This window comes from Narcine bancroftii, chromosome 10, assembly GCF_036971445.1.
Source record: "Narcine bancroftii isolate sNarBan1 chromosome 10, sNarBan1.hap1, whole genome shotgun sequence".
NCBI classification, from domain to species: domain Eukaryota; kingdom Metazoa; phylum Chordata; class Chondrichthyes; order Torpediniformes; family Narcinidae; genus Narcine; species Narcine bancroftii.
In genome coordinates this window covers 21,658,121-21,681,184 of record NC_091478.1, presented here as the reverse complement: position 1 = coordinate 21,681,184, position 23,064 = coordinate 21,658,121, and the positions used below count along the sequence as shown (strand labels likewise).

At 38.0% G+C, this 23,064-nt stretch overlaps 1 protein-coding gene across 5 annotated transcripts in view; it reads left to right on the top strand.

Moving 5' to 3' along the window:
* Window positions 1–23,064, top strand: part of cfap58 (cilia and flagella associated protein 58) — a 189,611-nt gene that overhangs the window by 68,627 nt on the left and 97,920 nt on the right. For 3 of the 5 annotated variants that reach the window (XM_069900096.1, XM_069900097.1, XM_069900098.1), the window contains exons 14-16: window positions 4,727–4,838; window positions 14,124–14,228; window positions 19,241–19,360. The exons of 1 other annotated variant lie outside the window; for it this stretch is intronic. In XM_069900096.1, coding sequence (XP_069756197.1) covers window positions 4,727–4,838; window positions 14,124–14,228; window positions 19,241–19,360 — 337 coding nt within the window. Of the gene's footprint in view, window positions 1–171; window positions 260–4,726; window positions 4,839–14,123; window positions 14,229–19,240; window positions 19,361–23,064 lie in introns of those variants that run through there. One more of the 5 variants, XM_069900100.1, reaches the window with a different exon arrangement.

Sequence of the window (23,064 nt, the reverse complement as noted above, 5' to 3'; positions counted from 1 at the left end):
ACAGAACAAATATGCATATTTTATATCAATTTGTTTCATAAATATGGGAGTCTCAGATGGTTAGTGTGAACAGTTCCTTTGGCCATTTGGCATTCTCACTGCCTGCAAGAAGAAGCTGTTTCTCATCCTTGTGGTGCAGGCTCTGACACTCCTGTATCTCTTTCCCGACAGGGGTAGCTGAAAGATGCTGGGTTCCGGGTGGTCGGGGTCCTCAACAGACCAATGCAAATCTGGTAATAGGCCCAGACCAGATGGGAAATGTAGGCCCCATTTCAAACTGCTCATTAAGTATTTTTGTAATCAGTGCAAAATACATATGATTTCTGTATGGGTATATACATGTACATGATGCACTTACAAGGAACAGAATAAAGGAACTAGAATGATTTATACAAAAGGTAATGGCAAGCAATTTTATTCATAATGTATATAAGACAATAGAGTACAATTACTGTAATAAGCAGTAAATACAATAATACATTCATGTTTATTCTATATTTGGAATTTCAGATCAGAAATAGTCATCACTTCTTCACATTTCAGAAATGTTTTACATTCTTTGGGCAAATTCATCAATTACACCAGCAATATCAAAGCATTGTCACTCTTGATGTTCCATTGTTAATCCATTCAAATGCTCTTGAAATATGATGTGCAGTTCTAGTTTTAGAAAGGATAGAATTATGCTGGAGAGTGGGGAGAGTGTAAAGAAGATTCACATACTACAGGAGGCAGCAGATGCTGTACCCAGAATCACTTAATGTTGTCTGGATTGCAGGACTTGAATTACAGGGAGAGTTCGGATAGGGTGGCCTTGTTTTCTCTGGAGCGAAGGAAGCTGAGGATGATGTTGTAGATACAAGATTATGAGAGGCATAGATAGGGAAGATGGTTAAAGACTTTTCCCATGATAGGATTATCAAAAAGTTATCAGTTTAGGGTGAGAGGAAGAAGTTTTAAAATGGATCTCATGTTTTTTTTTAACTCATGGAAATTATCTCAGAGGAGGAGATGGAATAGATTAAATTACTATTCTTCATAGCAATTCGATGCTTAAGTAAAAGGATATGTTCCTAATGTAGGCAAAGGTGAAGAGTGCAGATTGGCAAAAAGGATAGCATGGTGTGGTGGGTTGAAATGCCCTTTTCTGTACCAAACAGCATATCAAAAATAAACACAGCTGTCTTTATTACTTCATTAAGATGCCCGAATCAACGTAAATTTCTCCACTAACTAATTGTGCCTATTGTTCCTGAGGTTTCAACAGGAACGTTGCAAGGAAATGCACTGAATTTACAAATGGAAGATCCAGTTGTATATTCTCCTTCACCATAGATTTTAAACCTCATCGGATTGAAAAAAAAAACCAGTTGGCTTAAAAAATGCTGCAGCAAAGGCTTGTTGAATTAAAGCTACACATTCAGTAATTGGTACAAATCCTGAAAGGTAATCCAAATCTGTTATTAGCATGTGGTTTTCAAGCAGAAGTCTAGTGTGATGCACCTATGCCTCCATATGTCAACTACGTGTTCCAAGTGAAACAATCAAGCAAATCCAAAAGGATTAAAACAAAATTAAGATTTGCCCAAAATATACCACATAAGAGCCTAATGAGTGATATTATGCAAAATGAGGATTAAGTTGAAATAACAGGAGGTGGAGCTAAACTGGTGAGTGAGAAAAGCAGAAGTGGTACTGATGCTGAATTGTTGGACATGGTCATCATAAAATTAGAAAGCTGATGTCAACTTCTGTTGTTCTTTGTGCCTAATTTTGTCAGAGAGAATATGGCAAAAGAGTTCAAAGTTCAGATTTATTGTCAGAGTGCATGCATGACAGGTAGAATTTCTACTTATTAGTAACTGTAAACTGTATTCAAGTAAAAGATATGTATACAAAAGAGGGAAATGTAAACAAATTGTGCAATACGAAACAATAATGTGCAAAATAAGAGTCCTTAAATGAATGGAACATTTTGGAGTCTGATAGTGGAGGGGTAGCAACTGTTTCTGCTCCTGGTGGTGTGAGTCTTGTGTCACTTGTACCTCTTTCCTGATGGCAGCAGCAAGAACAGAGCATGCCCTGGGGTGGTGCAGATTGTTGATGATTGCTGCTTCTCTCTGACAGCAACGTTCCTGTAGATTTTCTCTATGGTGGGGAGAATTTTGCCTGTGATGTACTGGGCTGTGCCCACTACCTTTGCAGGGCTTTCTGCACCAAGGTATTAGTACACCTCTACCAGGCTGTAATGCAGCTGATCAACACAATTCCATCTGTAGAAGTTTGCTGAGGTTTTCAATGTCATTCCAAACTTATGAAAACTCCTGAGGAAGTCGAGGCACTGATGGGCTTAATTCACAATGACAGAATGTTGGGTCCAGGAAAGGACCTCCAAGATAGTGACTCCCAGGAATTTTCAATTTGCTCACCCTCTCCATCTCTAATCCCCTAATGGTCACTGGATCATAACTTCTGGTTTTTGCCTTCCTAAAGTCCATAATCAGTTCCTTGGTTTTGGTGACATTGAGTGCGAGGTTGTTATTAGCACACCTCTCAGCCAAGTTTTCATCTCCCTCCTGTACGCAAATACTGACTTGAACAGCAAATGGTTTGGGTGATTGGTGTTTTAGAAGCCATTATTGACAGTCTTTCTCCAAATGTTGCAAAAGTGAACAGATGATTGTCTTAGCATCTGAAAGTCATCTGCCCTTTTAGTTCAGTAAAGTCTTCATTCACAGCTGGAAAAGATAGGTGGACAGTTATGATTGGGTGGATGCTGGGAGCTATTTCATGGGATAATATAAATCTCATACTTTGTGAACTCTTTCCATTTGTAAGTGACATTAAATAAGCCAACCCTTCCTTTCTTTATTAATGTTTGTGAAATACTAACCAAAGTCTGCATTACCTAGGTTTATTGTAGTTAGATGTGCTCATGAATACATTCTATTGAAGATTTGCATTAATTTATCTATTTTAAAACAAAATGGTTAAACATTTCTGAATTACATCACTTGATCATTCTCCTGCTGAAAATGAACAAGGAAAAATTTCCATCTGTCCTTGTATCCTTCAATAGGAAAACTTAAAGATTATGCTTTGACTGTTGGCTTTTGTCTTGTTCACTTCTGTAAAATTATAGATGTACAAATATTCGATGACTGGTATGTATTGATTACTGGAATACCATATTCAAGCCGGGGTAGCAAACATTAATTCAGATAATTTTTTTTGCAGTATTACCCACTATAATTTTTCCATTATATCTTGGCTGAGATTTTCAATTATGTTCATTCTACTACAGATTATTTGGACACAATTACATTTCTGTTGAATTTCCTATGCAGTAAATTATTCATTAAGCTTACTCAGCACCACGAAGCATTCCTTTCCTTGATAGACACGCAATTTGACTACGAGTAAGAGAAATGGCCTAAAATGTTTTTTTTCCCTCATATCTGTTTTCTCCACTTCATTCATCATGTATTTTTGGAGTTTGGTATTTGGGAATCACAGGCAAAAATGAGCAAAACCTCCATCCTATAGGATTGAAAAGCAGGAAAACTGTGCCAGCCACTTTCAGTTTCATCATCTAAGTATCACAGGTGACAACGTAAGTACTCCCCCTAATCTTGGATTTCGTGTTTTAGGGCTTCATAGAAGTGCATCTGACACACAAGGGAAAGAAAGCCTGGACGATATCTAGTTTAAAAAGTACAGGATTATGCAAACAATATGATTTAAAGTTGTCAACGAATTACCTTCACCTATTATTATAAATGAGAAAACATGCTTTATTTCTGTTGAATAAATATCAAATAATGTACATTGGTGCTCATACCATTCCAATGTTTAATTTCTTTGACAGTAAAATTTAATATTCTTGAAGTTTAGTCTTTTTTATACATCGAGCAGTACTTTAGGGCTGCATCTCTGTCTGTACAGTTCTCGGGAATGGGATGAATTGGGTAGTCGACTGTTTTCAACTGAAGCTAAATTGAGATAAACTAATATTCTTCTGAAACACAGGGTGCGTGGGGAAATGCCAGTAGTCGTCTGGTTACACTGCTCAGTACTGAAAGATTCTGGTATAAACAGATGGAATTATTAGTAAATTGCAAATTTCTCAACATTACCCAGATCCCAAAAGTAAAGTCTTTAAAAAAAAAAACAAAACATGAAAATTTATTGAATTAAAATAGGAATTAAAAAAAAATAGAGTAAATGAGGGTTAGTGCCAATCTATCCTTGTTTCTTGGTTATGTGGACTTTCACTGTGTAGCAGAACTAAAGGAAGATTTTCGACTCTGGCATAAATTATACGGCATTTTCACTATTTTGTGAGAATTATATTTCAATATTTTGTTCTTGTCAAACAGCAGTAGAGAATATGTGTTGGCCTTGAATTACATGAAAGGATATGGAGAAAGTACATTGCCTGTTCTTTGTACTACAGTGGGTCTTCTGTCTAAGGATTGTTTCAATGTGGAAACTTTTGAATAAACACACATCTAAGGGAATCTGACATGTTGTCCATTGTGAACATTGAGTCAAGTAGTGAAGCTGTAAGACATATTAGAAGCACTGATAGGTGAAGAGCAATCTTGGACAGTGGAAAACTTGACAGCATAAAATTGCTTTTGTTGAATAACAAGTCAGATAGAATTGGCGGTAAGCTTATAAAATCAAAGCAAGGATGTTGATGTTGTTTGCATTTGTTGTGCAGACGAGAAGTCTACCAGGTACAGAAAGAACTTTTGAAGGAGCGAACACGGTGCAGGGCCCTTGAGGAAGAATTGGAAAATCCAATGAATGTTCACAGGTGGCGAAAACTTGAGGTGATTAAAACTGTACCATGCATTTATGGCTTCATTCATATATGGAACTCTGCAGTTAATAGCAGTAACTCTCATTTTTTAAATCAAGCTTTCAATTGTACGGTGTTTTCTTTCAGCAGGATCCAATAGTAAATCAATCTTCCCTGGAGTGAGATGTCACATCAAGGTAATTTCACATCACTCAGGCAGAATTCGTCTTGTAATCATGACTTGATTGCTGTGCCAGGAATCCAAGTCATGATGTTATCCCCTGTGCAATGCTCCATTAGCAACTTTGGAGGGGAACTTGTTTTGTGTTATCAAGGAGGTATCTGCTGAAGGACAGGCCTGGAGAGGTGCTGTACTGGGACATCTGTTACATGTGCAAGTTACTTGCTTTCATCCTTTGGCACTTTGTGCCACACTAAATCAATCTCTTCTCAATCAATCCCTTTTTTTAAAACACTTTAACCCAATTTTCCTTCCTGAGCCCTTTCCCTCCTTCTCTGAATTGTTTCCAATGAGATCTAAGTTTACCGCTGGATCATTTGGGAAGGTGGGCCAAGGAGTGGCAAATAGAATTGAACTCTGACAAGCATGAGGAGCTGCAACTTAGTAGGTTAAACCAGGGCGGGACATACTCATAAAATGGCGGGGGCCTGGAGAGTTAAACAAGAAAACCTGCAGATGCTGTGATCTAATGCAATACACATAATTGCTGGAGAAACTCACACATCATCTAAAGGAAGTAAAAGGTAACCAACGTTTCACACTTGAGCCCATTGTTGGAAATTGATAGCGCAAGATAATTTCAGCAATGCAATGTAAATTATGAACCTTCCTCAAATGTCAAGCATATTCCACATTAGTCCAGGCATTATCTGCCATTTGGTTTGCATTTCCCATCATTTCCAAGGACAGGAAAACAGCAAATTTCACTTCCCTGTTCAAAAAGGAAGACAGAAAGCAGGAGTGAACAAGACAGTTTTCAAGCAAAGTCAAATTGGTTTTGTGAAAGGAAAGTCGTGTTTGACCTAATTATCTGTAATGTTTGGAGAAGCAATATGTCCTGTGGGAAACCTGGAGAATGTTGTGGAATGTTACCAGTTTTGAGTTGTAAAGTTTTATACCATGGAAACAGCCCTTCAGCCCAACATGTTCAGGCCAACCAAGTTGTCTATCCAAGCTAATCCCATCTCCCTGAGTTTGGTCCATTTTTCTCCAAAACTTTCCCAAAGATGTACCTTTCTAAATGATTTTTATATGTTACATTTGTTCCTGCTTTCACCACTTCCTCTTGCAACTCATTCCAGATACCCACCACCCTCTTTGCAAAGAAGATGCCGCTCAGGTCCCTTTTTACATCTTCCCCTACTCACCTTAAATCAATCTTTTGTAGGTTTAGATTTCCCTGCCCTGGGGAAAAAAGATTATGATTATTTACCTTATCCTTATAATTTTATAAATGTCAATGAGGTCTGGTTCCTACCCTCCAGGGAGAAAAGTTCCTGCCTACCCAGCCTCTCCTTATTATTCAAGCCTACCAGTAATGCATTAACCTCCTTGCTTAGATAAGGTTTACGTGTACATGGTTCTCAAGATGTGTTCCATCATTTCTTGATATAATCGAAGCATTCAGTTCCTCAGCAATAAACAATAACTTTCTGGCTCTCAATGCTGCTGTACCAACACAAAATCCCTTTGTGAATCATGCACTAGGACATAGATGTTCCTTTGCATTTTAGAGCTCTACGGTCTCTTTCCATTTTACTCTTTTCTATTTTCCTGCAAAAAGGACAATATCACATTTTCTGATATGATACTCCAGTTGTCCACTTGCTTAATCCATCTGTATCACACTAGAGCCTCCTTGTGTCTTCTTCACATCTACTTTGCTGTCTGTTTATCTCCTTAGCCAATTTACCAACCATATTTATGGTGTCCTCATCCATGTCATTTATTATATAATTTATAAAAAAAGTTGAGGCCCCACCTCTGATGTTTGAGGTACATCATTCATTCTAGAGTTTTACAGCACAGAAATGTGGCATACGGCCCAACTTTTCCACACCAACCAAACTGTCTATCTGATCTTGTCCTGTTTGCCTGCATTTGCCCCATATTCCATCTAAATTTTTCCCATCTGTCCAAATATTGTGTAAACATTGAAATTGTATCCTCCTCTACCATTTCCTCTGGCAACATGTTCCATATGCCTACCACCTCTTGGTCCCCTTCCATTCCTTTCCCTTTCACCTCTTGTTTTAGACTTTCCTACTGGGGGATAAAGACTGACCATCCATCTTATCTCTGCCCCTTGTGGTTTTATATACCACTATGAGGTGACATAAACCTCAAGGTATACTTTGCTAATCAGACAAAGACCCATTTCTTCTTGCTCTTTCTTCTCTTTTAGCTAATGTCTCAGTCCCCAATAATATGGTATCTCTGACAGTGTGTTAATTTTCTGCATCAACATTTAATACAGCAGCTTATCAAATACCTCAGTAAAATTTGTACAGTACATATCCTCAGGTTTCCCACTAGACATGTTGCTTCTAGAAAAATTTGCAGATAAATGAGTCAAACATGATTTCCCTTTCACAAAACCATGTTGACTTTGCCTGATAACTGTATTGCTTTCTGCCTTCCTTTTTTAATAAAGGAGAAAAATTTGCTCTTTTCCTACCTAATGAAAATTTTCCTGGATCTTGAAAATTATTGGAAATTTAAACCATTTGAAAGACAGTGTTCTGGATGAGTCTGGAATATATGTGACCCTAAGATACATACAGTAATTTGTGTTATATTGCTTTAATTATATCGTATAGTTGATCTAAAAGAATAAAATATATAACTTGTCATTACATCATTTAATTACACTGTGAGAATGCATTGGAATGTTGTTTAGTGGAATAGCTGTTCAAAACCTTTATGTATATTAATATTTCTTCACATTGCCATCAATGTCTTTCACAAATATACTTTATTTGAAATGCTTCTTCAAGAATATTTATATCACTGATGAAGAATGCTGGGGGATGCAGAGATGTCTTGTACTATCACTTCTAAACACGAGTAGAAATAGTTAAGAAGTTGAATATTGATATTGTTGGTGCTTATTGGTGAACAAGTTCAAGTTTACTATCAGCCAATTGTACATGTTTAAGCCGATGAAACCGAATTCTCTGGTCCTTGGTGCAGAAAACATGCAAACACCCATTCAGACATCACATACATGCAGACAAAAGATATATACATATATAACAATAAATAAATATTGTTTAATCAGTAGTAGAATCTCAGAGGGTTTGAATCAGCAGTTTATATAAGGGTGTGGAGTGTAACATATAGATTTGAAATTGTTTTCTGAGATTGAAAATTTTCTTCTGATGCTGAGTAGGATATACTAATAACACTGTTGAAAATTGGAGCAGAAATTATCTCTATTGTTTTAATTGAATTTCCATTCTAGTCTTTTAAAGTTACTTCCATGCACCTGACAATGCTAAAAGCTGCATTGTGAATGGTGAATGGTCCTCCATCAGCCAGCTCCCCACCATGATTACCAGCCCCCCCACATCTCCATCGGGCACACAAAACTCAAAACGGTCAACCAGTTTACCTATCTCGGCTGCACCATTTCATCAGATGCAAGGATCGACAATGAGATAGACAACAGACTCGCCAAGGCAAATAGCGCCTTTGGAAGACTACACAAAAGAGTCTGGAAAAACAACCAACTGAAAAACCTCACAAAGATAAGCGTATACAGAGCCGTTGTCATACCCACACTCCTGTTCGGCTCCGAATCATGGGTCCTCTACCGGCACCACCTACGGCTCCTAGAACGCTTCCACCAGCGTTGTCTCCGCTCCATCCTCAACATCCATTGGAGCGCTTACATCCCTAACGTCGAAGTACTCGAGATGGCAGAGGTCGACAGCATCGAGTCCACACTGCTGAAGATCCAGCTGCGCTGGATGGGTCACGTCTCCAGAATGGAGGACCATCGCCTTCCCAAGATCGTGTTATATGGCGAGCTCTCCACTGGCCACCGTGACAGAGGTGCACCAAAGAAAAGGTACAAGGACTGCCTAAAGAAATCTCTTGGTGCCTGCCACATTGACCACCGCCAGTGGGCTGATATCGCCTCAAACCGTGCATCTTGGCGTCTCACAGTTTGGCGGGCAGCAACCTCCTTTGAAGAAGACCGCAGAGCCTACCTCACTGACAAAAGGCAAAGGAGGAAAAACCCAACACCCAACCCCAACCCACCAATTTTCCCCTGCAACCGCTGCAATCGTGTCTGCCTGTCCCGCATCGGACTTGTCAGCCACAAACGAGCCTGCAGCTGACGTGGACTTTTTACCCCCTCCATAAATCTTCGTCCGCGAAGCCAAGCCAAAGAATGGTCACAATCAAGAGCTCATTTGTGCAATGATATGAAAACATTGCGATGTTGTTCCTATACTGTGACAGAGGTGGTTTGGGATGAATTGTTAGGGCAGCTTGCAGACACACATTTTAAAACACAGAATATTTGCAGTACTTTTGCAGAATGCTTTTTGCAGGAGGCAACAAAGTATCGAGAGTAGCTTGCCTGGGAGAGCATGTGATCCCTGCAGGCAGAGGGGAGAAGAGTTTTGCTCTCAGAGAGGAGACAGAAATCAGTTCCAGAAGGACAAACTGGCAAACTTTGGAAGACTGCCTGGTCAAAGGAGAAGACTGGCGGTGTGAAAGGTGACCTGAAAGAGAGGGGGTCATCTGGAGAACCCTGAAGAGAGCAAGTTTCGTCAGCAAGACTGATTGAGAAGGAATCCATTGCAGATGTCCTGGAAAAGGAATCTCTCTGAAAACCAGCAAGAGCCCTCCTGAGTGCTAACCATTTGCCTGTTGAGCACCAAAGACTGGTGAAATTTGTTAATGCCAACTTCTGTGTACAGTACAAGAATTGCTTGCAACCAGTGAGATTGGACTGTGATCCAAAGAACTTTTCTAATCTTAAATATACATTACACACACCTGCGCTTAGAATTAGAGGTGGGGGGGGGGGGGTTAAGCAGTTAGGTAGGTTAAGTAATAAGTTAAAGTTCAATTCTGTTTTCTTGTTCAATTATAATTAAAAGCTACTTTTGTTTAAGTAACCCTGTCTTGTGGTGCATATCTATTCCTGCTGGTTTTTGGGGTCCTCTGGACTCCGTAACAATACCTTTGTCACTTACTCCAGGAAAAGCATTTGCCGAATTACAAATACCAACAGAAATGAGCAACGTCTTCAAAAATAGGCCAAGAGCCATCAAAAAACTGTTTATTTTAAAATGGTGGTATGATCAGTCTGTACCATTTTCCATCTTCACAAAGAGTTGTGGGTAACTGAAATGACTTTGCCAAGAGTGTCGGTGGAGGCTGAAACGTTAGGGGCATTTAAGACAGGCACATAGATGAAACAAAAATAGAGGGTTGCAAAGTAGGAAGGATTTAGTAGTTTTTTTTTGGGAGGAATATATGGGTTGACAGAACATCGAGGGCTGAAGGATTGTACTGCAATGTTCTATGTTCACAGCTTTACTTTAATGCACCTGAGATGAATAGAAGGAGAGAAACATGAAAATCTGAAGACCCTGTGATTGTAGTAAAACACACACAGAAATGCTGGCAGAACTGAGCTGGTCTCATAGTGTCCATCGGAGGTAAAGGTATACTGTATAATTGACATTTTGGGCCTGAGCCCTTGTTCAAGGTATAAGCAAAAAGCAGGTAGGCATCTTAATTAAATACTTAACAGAAACCGGATAAGTCGCTGTTGATGCCATCCATTGAGGGTGGATCTACCCCTGCCCCCCCCCCCCTTCGCTTAATCTTTCCTGTCTCCTTCCCTCTAGTTCTCTTTCTTTTTCTCGTGCCTCTTTTGACAGAGCCAAAATCAGTTCTCACCTTTCCTCTTATCCAATTAACATCTTTTGTTGATCTGGACTCCTCCCCTTCCCATTCTTTCCCCTTAATCTCTAGTCTTTAATTCAGGTGCTGCCTGCTTTTTTGCTTTTACCTTGAAGAAAGACTCAGGTCCGAAATGTTGGCAATATATCTTCACCTCTTATGGACACTGAGACTGGTTGAGTTGCTCCAGCATTTCTGCATAAGTAGAAGGAAAAAGCTCCTTGGGCTGGAGCCCATCCATCCCTTTGTTGTTTTACAGAATCAGGTGCTGTTGTTCATCATGTGTTTATCTGTCTGTTGGAATGGATTTCTGCTGGTGTGGCATCCAAGAGAGAAACACTGGCTCAATGGTCCAGCAGTGCACACAATGGCTGCTCATCAGGTTTCACTCTGAGATACCTTTTAGGCAAATATTGATCAGCAACCAATGCAAATATTTTCAGATGACAATCTCCAACACAAAATGATGATGTTTCCAAATATATACTGTACTTAGAATTAGTTAGGTACTAGGATGAAGGACAGGACCTTCAGGGTTGTGATCTCAGTATTGCTATCCATTGCCACGTGCTCTCTTCCAGGGAAGGTAGGACTTATTCCAGTGGGATGGTTTACATCTGAACTGGAGGGTGACTAATCTCCCTGCAGGAAGGTTTGCTAGTGCTTATTCAGTGAGTTTAAACTAGATTTTTAAGGGGATGAGAACTAGAGTGCCATAGCAGATAGGAGGAGTGAAAAGATGATGTGAATATTACATGCACCGTTAGAAGTCAACTCGTTGTAAGTGATGGAAATTTTCTAAAGTGTATCTATTTCAATGCAAGGAGTATTGCTGGAAAGGCAGATGAGCTTAGAGTGTGGATTGACACGGGGTGTATAGGAAGTATAGGCACCATGGAGCAAACGTGGAACTTGAGGAGTTTTAAAAACAAATGCAAGAATAACCTCAAGAAATCAGGAAGGCTAAAAGACATGACGTTGCTTTGGCAGACAATGTGAAAGAAAATCCTAAGGGTTTCTACGGGTATATTGAGAGAAAAAGGATAGTAAGGGACAAAATTGGTCCCCTTGAAGATCGGAATGGTCGGCTTTGTATGGAGCCAAAAGAAATGGGGAAGATCTTAAATTTTTAAAAAAATGAGTATTCACTTAAGAAACAGCTACAGAGTTGTGGGAAGTAAGGAAAATAAGCAGTGGGGTCTTGGAACTGCTGCAGATTAAAGAGGAGGAAGTTTTTGCTGTCTTAAAGCAAATAAGGGTGGATCAATCCCCAGGCCATGACAAGATATTCCCTCTGACCTTGATGGAGGCTAGTGTAGAAATTTCAGGGGCTCTGGCAGAAATATTTAAAATGTCCTTAGTCATGTGTATGGTGCCAGAGGATTGGAGGGTAGCTCACTTGGTTCCATTTTAAAAAAAAAAGTCTCCAAAAGGAACCCAGGAAATTATAGACCAGTGAGCGTGACATCAGTAGTAGGTAAATTATTGGAAGGTGTTCGAAGAGATTGGATAGTCAGAAACTGATTAGGGAAAGTCAACATGGCTTTATGCACGGTACGTCATGTTTATCTAATCTTAGATATTTTCGAGGAGGTTACCAGGAAAGTTGACAAAGTCCATGTTGTTGTCTACATGGACTTTAGTAAGGCCTTTAACAGTGTCCCACTTGGGAGGTTACTCAAGAAGGTTCAGACGCTAGGTATTCATGGTGAAGTAATGAACTGGATTCGACAATGGCTCAACAGGAGAAGCCAGAGATTAGTGGTGGATGATTGCTTCTCAGACTGGAGGCCTGTGACAAGTAGTGTTCATCAGGAATTGGTACTGTGACTGTTGTTGTTTGTCATCTATATCAATGATCTGGATGATAATGTGGTAAATTGAAAATTGAATCAGCAACTTTTCAGATGACACTAAAATTGGGGGTGGTGGGGGGGGGTGGGATTGTGGACACCAAAGAAGGATTTCAAAGCTTGCTGAGGGATCTGGACCAGCTGGAAAAATGGGCTGAAAAATGGCAGATGGAATTTAATGCAGACAAATGTGAGGTGATGCATTTTGAAGGACAAACCAAGAAAGGATGTACACGGTAAATGGTCATGCACTGAGGAGTGCGGTAGAACAGGGGGATCGGGAATACAGATAAATAATTCCCTGAAAGTAGCATCACAAGTGGATAGGGTTGTAAAGAGAGCTATTGGCATATTGGCCTTCATACATCAAAGTATTGAGTTTAGGAGCTGGGATGTTATGGTAAAGTTATATAAAATATTGGTGAGGCCAAATTTGGAGAATTGTGTGCAGATTTTGTCACCTAACTACAGGAAAGATATACAAGATAGAAAGATTACAGAGAAGATTTGCTAGGATGTTGTCTGGACCAGGAAATGAGTTACAAGCTTAGCCTTTATCTCCTGAAGTGTAGAAGAATGAGGGGAGATTTGATGGAGGTATTTAAAATTATGAGGGAGATAGAGTAAATGTAGATGGGCTTTTTCCATTGAGGGTAGGTGAGTTACAAACCAGATGATATGGGTTAGGAGTGAAAGGGGAAAAGTTTAGGGGGAAAGTGAGGTGGAACATCTTCACACAGAGACTGGTGGCTATGTGGAATGATCTGCCAGATGAGGTGGTGAAAGTGGGCTCAGTTTTAACATTCAAGGATAATTTGGGCAGGTACATGAATGGGAGGGGTATGGAGGGCTATGGACTGGATGCAGGTTAGTGAGACTAGGCAAAAAAATGGATAAGCCAATAGCCTCTTTCTACGTCATTTAGAAATATAGTAAAACACCCATTGTCTGGCACCTATGGGGATCAGTAGATGCCGGTTAAATGAATTATTTTGAGTTGTTCGAGATTGCATGTTGCATAATTGGTGAACTAATTGCTAGGAGCGCCAAATATAAATGTTTGTATTTTTTACCTATTTATTTTCTGTAATTTTTTTTGCCAGTTACTTAATTCTGGATAACAGCAATTTTACTGTCTAACAAAAGGAGTGTCCCAATTAAGGGCAGTGGAATATAATAATCATGATCCAGCCAGTAGGATTGCAGCTAAGATCTTCAAATTTATGGAAAAGGTTTTTATCTCAGCCTTGTTGGTTGGCTTGAATGCACAGGGGAAATCTGATTGAGAGATTCCATTGCTTAATGGACTTGAGTTGAGTTTGCTTCCACTTAAATTCACAGAGGGCACAGCATATATTGAACAGCTAGAAGTGTGCAATGATAGGGAGATGAATTGAAAGTATTGTTTACAGTAATTTTCAGATGATAAAGAATATATCTTTGAATAACTTCTAAGTATGCAGTGTCAATTCATTTGGATGCATAGTAAATTCTTTGAACTTGTTTATTACAGGCAAGTGATCCTAGCAGATATGAGCTGATTCTGAAAGTTCAGACATTACAGAAGCGTCTGATCTCAAAGACTGAGGAGGTGGTGGAGAAGGAGCTGCTTTTACAGGTGCTCATTAATTGGTAATTATTAGTACATTTGGAGAAGCTGAATTGATTTGTTTGTTGCTGATTTTAAATCAGGAAGAATTGAAGGTTTGATGTGTAACATCAGTAATCCAGCTTCTTCATGTTTTAATTTATCATTGCACAAGCCGGAAATATGTCAAACGTGTCATCAACAACACTGAATGGAACTTGGCGTATTCCTTCCATGGCTAACTATCATTCCCTTAAAATAAAATGAAGTTATTTCAATTTTTTTTACACATTTGGGGCAAGGCTTTGAACCTGGTCCTTACAGATGAAAAATCTTTTCTTTATGCTGGTTGGTGTGTTCTTTTGAGAAATGATGTAAACAGTGAGCAATGGCCTAAATTTTTAAATAATATAAGCTAACTTGTCCAGTTTACAGTGAAATACCATGATAGTCGTCAAAAAGAGAAGTTTAAAGACACTCCCCTCTTTCAGAAGGCTGAATTTTGGGGGTTTTCCCTTGTTGGGCTGGAGCGCTTCACTTGAGGTTTGCACTCGTGTTGCTGACTGTGGATTCCTAAAGTAGAAGTGTCCTGTTTTCTCATGCTAATATTGCTCAGCCTGACAAGTGCAAAATTCAGGAATGAAAGTGCAATTTTTACCCGGAATCTGTATGTAACAAATGAGCCACTCATGAAAGAAAAGGTATTGTGGTTTTCTATCAGTTATCAGATCAGACCACAAATTTTTTGCTGAGGACAGCCCATCCTATACATTTAACAGTGCTACCCCTCTGTTTCTCTCCCATCTCTTTGAACCCCCTTCCTTTCTACCCTTTTGTTTGTACCCCTCTGGTTCAACCCTCCTGAATCTAACCCTCTATTTAACAAAGCAGTGATGACCAAGTTGCGGTTCTCCTGCTTATGATCTCCATTCCCATTGTGGTCTCCTCTACATCGGAGGGGCTGCGCACAGACTGGGAGATCATTTTGGTGAGCACCTTGACTCTGTTCATCACAATAGGGTGATCTTCCATTTCTCCAACTGATACTGCTGAGTTCCTACAGCAGGCAGTATTTGCTCCAAAATCTCTTGGAAAGATTAAGACAAGGTTAGTGCTTTAATGAGCTTTGTTAAGAGGAGGCATGGTTAGCGCAAAGCTGTTGTAGTGCCAGGAGTTGGGATCCGGGTTTGTATTCCACTTGTACGTGTCTGCCTAGGTTTCCTGCGGGTGCTCTAGTTTCCTTCCCCCTTTCAAAATGTACTGAGATTGTAGATTAATTGGGTGGCATGGGAATGAAAGGGCCTGTAACTATGCTGTATGCTTAGATTTAAACATAAATTAAATTAACTTTAGATGGATTAAATAAAGGAGACCTGGTCTTTTATCAGATATGTCACATGATTTCCCTGCATTGTTGTTGGGAGTGAAGTTTCCTCTCACCATGCAATTTTTTTTTTGTATTTATTTTGACCCAGTTACTTTCTGTCAAACTATTATACATCTACACTATTTATTCATCTCAAGAACCATTGACAGTAGATGGCAGTAGACCACCAATATCCACATGCTTTCTGCTTGTGTCAGAAGAGGAATAATTAAAAAGATGTTTGCTTCTGATCAATTTAGACTAAACATTTCTGATCAACATTAACATTCCTTCATTGAGGAATTAATGCTTATAGAAGAAGGATTGTTTAAGATAAAACAAATGCGCCAACCTTACTTCACAGGGGTACTTCATTTTAGCTTCTTTTGTTTTTGTCTTTATTAATCATATTATAGGTAAATAATACATGAGGAGAATAGGAGTGCATAATCATAAAGGGAAAAATATCACTATATGACATCATGTGATATAACATAATCATTACACCACAATTAACGAATACTTTCTGATCTCCTCAAACTGAAATCTTCAAAAGAAAAAAGAAAAATTTTATTATATAAAACCCCACATAATCTATAAAAAAATAAAACAAAAAAGTCTGGGCAGCCTATCCTGAGAATTTATTAATAAAAATGAATCATCTAGTCTTCACCCACAAAAGAAAAGAAATAAAATGTAGTCCAGAAGGGATAATAATTATACTAACTGAGTCATGTGGAAATAATTTATAAAAGATCGCCAAGTCTCTTCAAATTTAACAGAAGTATCAAATATACAGCTCCTAACTTTCTCTAAACTTAAACATGTCATAATTTGAGAGAGCCACATGATCAAAGTAGGTGGATTAGAATCTTTCCATTTAAATAAGATACATTTTCTAGCCAACAATATAGAAAAGGCTACAACATGTGGAAGTAGAAACTCATCCCACTTCTGGAAGAATAATTCCAAAAAGAGCAGACAATGAGTTAGGTTGCAAACTGATATCCAGTGTAGCTGACAGTCTTAAAAATATCTATCTAATACCTCTCTAACATAGGACATGACCAAAACATACAAGTTAGAGAAACCACTTCTAATTTACATCTATTAAAGATGGGGAAAAGATGCGAGTCAATTTGTCTTTCAACATATGAGCTTGATGGACCACTTTAAACTGAATCAAAGAATGATGAGCACATATTGAAGAGGTATTAACCAATCTAAAAATCTTCTCCCATAATTCCTCTGGAAGATGTAACTGAAGTTCCTCTTTCCAGGCCTTTTTAATTTTGTCATTAGAATTTGATTGCAATCTTAAAAACTTTCTATAAATGTTACTCATTAAACCCCTATGAGAAGGCTTAAATGAAAAAAAGTATCAATTAAATTTGGTTGGTTCGACGTTGGAAAGTTAGGCAGTAAAGTATTCAGAAAATTTCTAAATTGAAAAAATCAAAAGAAAAGTGACTTAGGTTTATTATATTTATTAGATGATTGTTCAAAAGACATTAAACTACCATCTATAAATAAATCTGAAAATTCCTATAACTTTCCATAAAGAGAAGGCTCGATCAATTATAGACATTTGAAAAAAAATTAAGAAAAATGGTGCTAGATAAAATAAAAATTTTCAAGTCAAAAAACTTCCGAAATTGAAACCAAATCGGTAATGTATGTTTAAGTATTGGGTTGAAGGTACGTCTACTAATCTTAGAAAGTGTAAACGGAAGAGCTACTCCCAATAAAGAGGCTATTGAATACCTCTGCATGACATTCAATTCCAAATCTACCCAATAAGGGTGTTCAAATTTATCAGAATAGTAGATCCAAAAAACAATATAACGAATGTTAACTGCCCAATAATAGAGTCCAACATTAGATAAAGCCATACCACCATCTTTCTTTAATTTCTGCAAATGGAATTTACTCAATCTAGGATTCTTTTATTTCCAAATGTTATCAAAAAAGGATTTTGGAATAAAAAATGTGACTGCTTGAAATAAATACAAAAATTCAGGCAGGATTATCTTTTTAATAGCATTAATAGACCTATTAAAGATAAAGCCAATGGAGATAATTTAGAAAGAGATTGTTTCACATAATCTATCAAAGGAAGAAAGCTAAATTTATATAAATCTTTAAATGTTTTTGGTAATTTTAACCCCAAGATAGGGAAAATGGTCTTTAACCATTTTAAAAGGTGTATGATTATAAATAAGTACATGTATGTTTATTGGGAATGATTCACTCTTCTAAAGATTCAATTTATATCCAGAGAAGCTACCAAATTGGAAAAGCAAAGACAACAATGGAGGAATAGATGTCTCAGGATCTGAAATATATACTAAAAGATAATCTGCATATAAAGATACTTTGTGAATTCATCTCCTCTGTTAGTTTGTTGAATGTCATGGGAATCCCAAAGTGTTATAGCTAGGAGTTCCAAAGCTAAATTAAATAATAAAAGACTAAGAGGACAATCCTGTCTAGCTCCTCAAAATAACCTAAAAAGTGAAGATTTTTGATTATTCATAATTACAGCAGCAGCTAGAGCTTTATAAATCAAATTAATCCAAGAGATAAAACTAGGCTGAAATTAAATCTTTTCAAAGCTTCAAACAGATAATTCCATTCCACTCTATCAAAAGCCTTTTCTACATCTAACGACTCTACACATTCTGAAGTTTTAAGTGATGGGGAATAAATTATATTCATTAATCTACTGATATTTAAGTGTGAATATCGATTCTTTATAAGCATTTTAGTTCTTACTCAAGCAGATTTGTAGTGACAAATTATTTAAGACAGCAGTAAACAGGAAATTTATTTTGGAAATTAAGTGAGAGCAAGTGGAAATCGCCACTGGCCAAATAACTAGGACTAGTAAGCTACTTAAAATCATTTAAGGATTAGGCTATTGTATTCAACCTTTTGTGAACTAGACACATCTCGATCAATGATCTTATGAAACTACATTTATTTTGAGCTTGGATCCTGATCTTAGTTTTCAGGTTTAAATTGGACCACTCTAGAAGTATGACTGAGCACTTCCAAGCACAAAACACTGGTCAAACCACCAGTGTCGGATGGCAATGCAACTGAATTCGATGCAATTCCTATGTAAGACATACTTGAAGTGACTCTCTTTTTCATGTTTGGTGCTTTTTTGTAGCATTGTTGTGGAAATTTGTCCAGGTAGTCTTGACAGTTGCCAAGATCCAGGCAGTTCAAGTCCATTATTTGTTTAGCATAACTTCCATCCTCTACTGAGCATAACCATTCATAATATACCATCACCATATGCACAGTTTCACCTGAATCCTGATAGACTAAGCAGTAATCCTGTGCTCCCAATTGGCTCAATCTTTACAAATATTCAGATTGGGTCCTTGGTCATGCTTGGCCCCTTCCCTGTTTCTTCCAACTATCAATCCACATTCGTCACTCAGTGCACCAGCACCCTGACCCTCATCAAGATCCCAGCTAAAAGCCCTCTCACTTCTGACCTCCCCCATTATGGATTCCAATGTTGGATGTTGTATTGTCTTTCCCATGTTCTGCAGGGAGGAAAGGGAAGTATGCATTAACAATTTTTCTTGCCTTACATAAACAAAAAAGAATTGTAGCTTTGCTGATCTATATAGTGCCTAATATTGGATTTGTTGTTCCTTAGGAGAAGGAGAAGCTTTATGTGGAGCTGAAACACATATTGGCTCGGCAACCTGGACCAGAGGCTGCTGAGCAGCTAATGATATATCAGAGGACCCTGCGAGATAAAACTAAGCAACTGAAGGTGAGTGCAGGTGTCAGACCTCTTTCTATCTCCAACTCTCCTGTGGGCTTACAAATCACTGAGCCCATATTTCTTTTGATTTAGTGGTCCCACGTTTTACGTAATTTTTATTTGTAGCTGGTAAGGGAATTACATTCTTTGATTCCCAACATTTACTGCCTCATTTACATCTGAAGAAATAATGCATTTCAAGATTCTGGTGCAGAGACTATTTATGATTGCTGGCTCTTTGCAAATGATGATGAATTTCTAATTTGCTTCAACGCTGTGGCCAAGCACCCATATTTTTTTTATTATCTCACAGAACAAACAATCCTCAAAAGAAAATTAGAACTGAAGAGAAAAGCAGTTCTATTAAAACTTCCTTTTAAATATGCACATTTATTGGTTTTGCCATTGAATTAGCATGTTTCTTTATCGGCATGCTCTACTTACTACAGCAACAGGACAATCATGAACACAATTTGTTGGTAAAAACAGAATGCTGGAGAAACTGCAGGTCAGCAGACTTTTGTGTTTTATACTATTTGATGGGTAAATTTTTGACAATCAATAGCATCAATCCTTGATGATAAATTGGTGACCTGTTCAGTGGATTTCATTGATAATAACAATGAATATGTTTCGATGCATAAGAAATTCTCTGTTTATTCGGTGCACCAAGGTGCAAAAATGCATCCAAGTTTCTCTTGAAATACATATATAAATAAATGTGTGGGGCTTGTACATATCACAATTCTTACAATAAATCTGTGCCAGGTATGCTCCTAATGTTCATTATATAATTATGGATAGACTGAGAATAAATAGTAGCATCCAAGCCTGTAATATCCTATTCCCCTGGGGCTCCTTAAGAAGTCCTGGCATCACCTAAAATATACTGTTACGTCTCAAACCAACAAAAACAGAAGATGCAATTCAAAAGAGTTAAATTTTAACTCTTTATTAATGACAATTAACAATATAATGTCTTAACACAATTAACCTCACTGTAAGTATCTATAGCAAATATACAGTGTGTATGTGGAAAAACCTAGACCATTACAATTTGTGCCCAATATTCAAAAAGGAAAAATCCCCCAAAACCCCAGGTCAGTCAAGTAAGTCAGTCCAAAAAACTCAGTCCACAGAATTCAATCTCAATTTCAATGTCCAAGTTCTTTTCTTTAACTGATAACAAATGACATTGTATTGAATGTTGGAGAGAAAAATGATTGATGGTGTATTGTAGTCACCTTACAAATCCTCACTTATGATGCACATGCATTTTACACAGCTCTTCAGCTGCCCTCTGCCAATTCAACTGCTGCTTCAACTGCCATTCCAACTGCTGTTCTCCTGCTCTGACTGTCACTCTCTGCTTCACAGCTGGATTCTCCCTTTGTTCTCAAAAGTTCCAGGCAATTGGCGAGTTAGCACTCAGCTGCGCCACAAGTTGCACAGAGTTCTTAGCAGAAATCCATCCTTTATAATGACAGTCCGCTGTCCAAAAAGGTCAGTCCATGGTCAATAACACCTCACACCCACAATGAAAATTTTGGTCTGTAAACCAATCCAAATGGACTAAAACCAAGACTCCCTCACTGCAAATAAAAACAAATGAACCCCTTTATCCCAAACCTTTTCATTCTCAAAACAATAAGATTCTTTCATGTTTTTCAGGATCGAATGTAACCTCACCAAGGCTCCTTGATTTTCTGGATGGTATGCAGAAAATACAATCTTCTTAACTCTCAATTCATAAACCACTTGTCAGAAAATTACTCCATTGATCTGACTGAATTTCTCTAGGCAGGCCAACCAAGGCTTAACAAAACCTTCACAATTGCCTTTGCTTTAATGTTTCTCAGAGGAATGACCTCCAGAAACATTGTGGCTGCACACACAATGGTCAATAAATACTGATTCCAGCTTTGGTTTTGGGCAATGGGCCACCACAGTCCACGATCACTTTTAAGAAAGGCTCACTGAAAGCAGGGATAGGTTGTAAGAGTGCCACTAGGGGACCCTGATTAGGCTTATCCACCACCTGACAAGTGTGACAGGCCCGACCAAAGCTTACAACATCCTTTCTTAAACTAGGCCAATAAAATTGTTTCATCATCTTATCCATAGTTTTCTTCAACCCAAGGTGACCACTGAAGGGCATGCTAAGAGCAAAAATTATAATTTCATCCCTATAGGCGTTAGTTATCACAACCTGATGCACTTCTGCCCAATCTTCACTGGGAGAAACATCACATAGTCTCCACTTTCTCATTAATACTCCATCTTTGACATAATAACTCACTGGCACTTCCTTAACTACCTCATCAGAGAGAGCTTTCTCTCTCACTTCAGCAAGATCAAGATCCTAATTTTGCCTTGCTATCAACTCCTGTCTGGATAGTGACAAATCTGTAGCCTTAGGTTTACTATCAGTGCTTGGGTCTAATAAAGAAGATCGCTCAACCTTTACCAGGACATTTCCACCTAAATGCTGTTTTTGACTATCACAGACTTTATTTTCTTTCTTTCTTTTTCAATCTCTTTATTAACACTTCATAATATACACAGCATAAGGAGAATATAAATAACACAATTAAAATGGTATGTCCATCTACATAGTATAAATATCATATATAAATTCCAAAGAGTAAAAATGTGACATATTAGAAATAATTCTCTTAACAAAGAAAACAGAGATAAAGAAATGTTTATATTTATTTCCTGTCAAACCATTTTTCTCAGCCTTATCTTAATTGACAATCATTTTAGACATTGATCTTGTTATAGCACAAGTGGGGTAAATATCACAGTCCCTCTCTGACTCATCAATGACTGGCTTAGCAGGAACAACTTTCCCCTCCACCAAGTCATTGACCAACAACAGCGAAATTTCTTTCACATTGGCAAGTTCGACCTAACTCCTATTGTAATAGGTCCATTAACCAAGGCTGATTTTAACATTATTTTGTGCAAATGAATGGGCCCAGTATCACCTCCGAAACCTCTAATCAAATTTATTTCGCCTACATAATTTTCTTTACCATTTTCCAAAACACTGTCTAACACAAGTGACAGAGCAGCCCCAGTATCACACAAGGTGTTCACTGCCACTTGTTTTTACCCTTCTTTAACTGAAACCAAACCCTCAGTAACAAAAGGTTGGAATACATCCCTAATTTTATCAGTAACTTTGGATCGTTGTTGGTTTCTATACCTTTTCTCACTTTGAATACAAGCTTTCGATGCTATCTCTTTTTCTCTCTTTTTCAGTACAGGACAACTTGCAATCACGTGACCAGCCTTCTTACAATAATGGCAAAGGGGACCCGAAGATTTTTCCTTTACCATCTTCCATTCATCTTTATCTCTAATACTGCTACCAAGTTTACTCTTCACCTTAGTTGGATTATCCACAGTGGACTTAAGAAAAATTTTGCCTGACGTCCACTTAGACTTGTCCATTAAACCCTATTCATCTGCTAACTTAGCTGACTCTGCCAAGTTTTCACCTCCTTCTTATCCAAGTAAGCTTTAATATCATAGGAACACATCTTTTAATCACCTCAATTATTATCAATTCTCTCGACCGATTTATAATCATGTTTACCGTCTTCAAACACACAACCTTTTCATAAGCAAAATCTGTATAAGATTGAGTTGTTGATTTAAAAAAAAATTCCCGAACTTCTGTCTGTAAGCCTCTGGAACTATCTCAT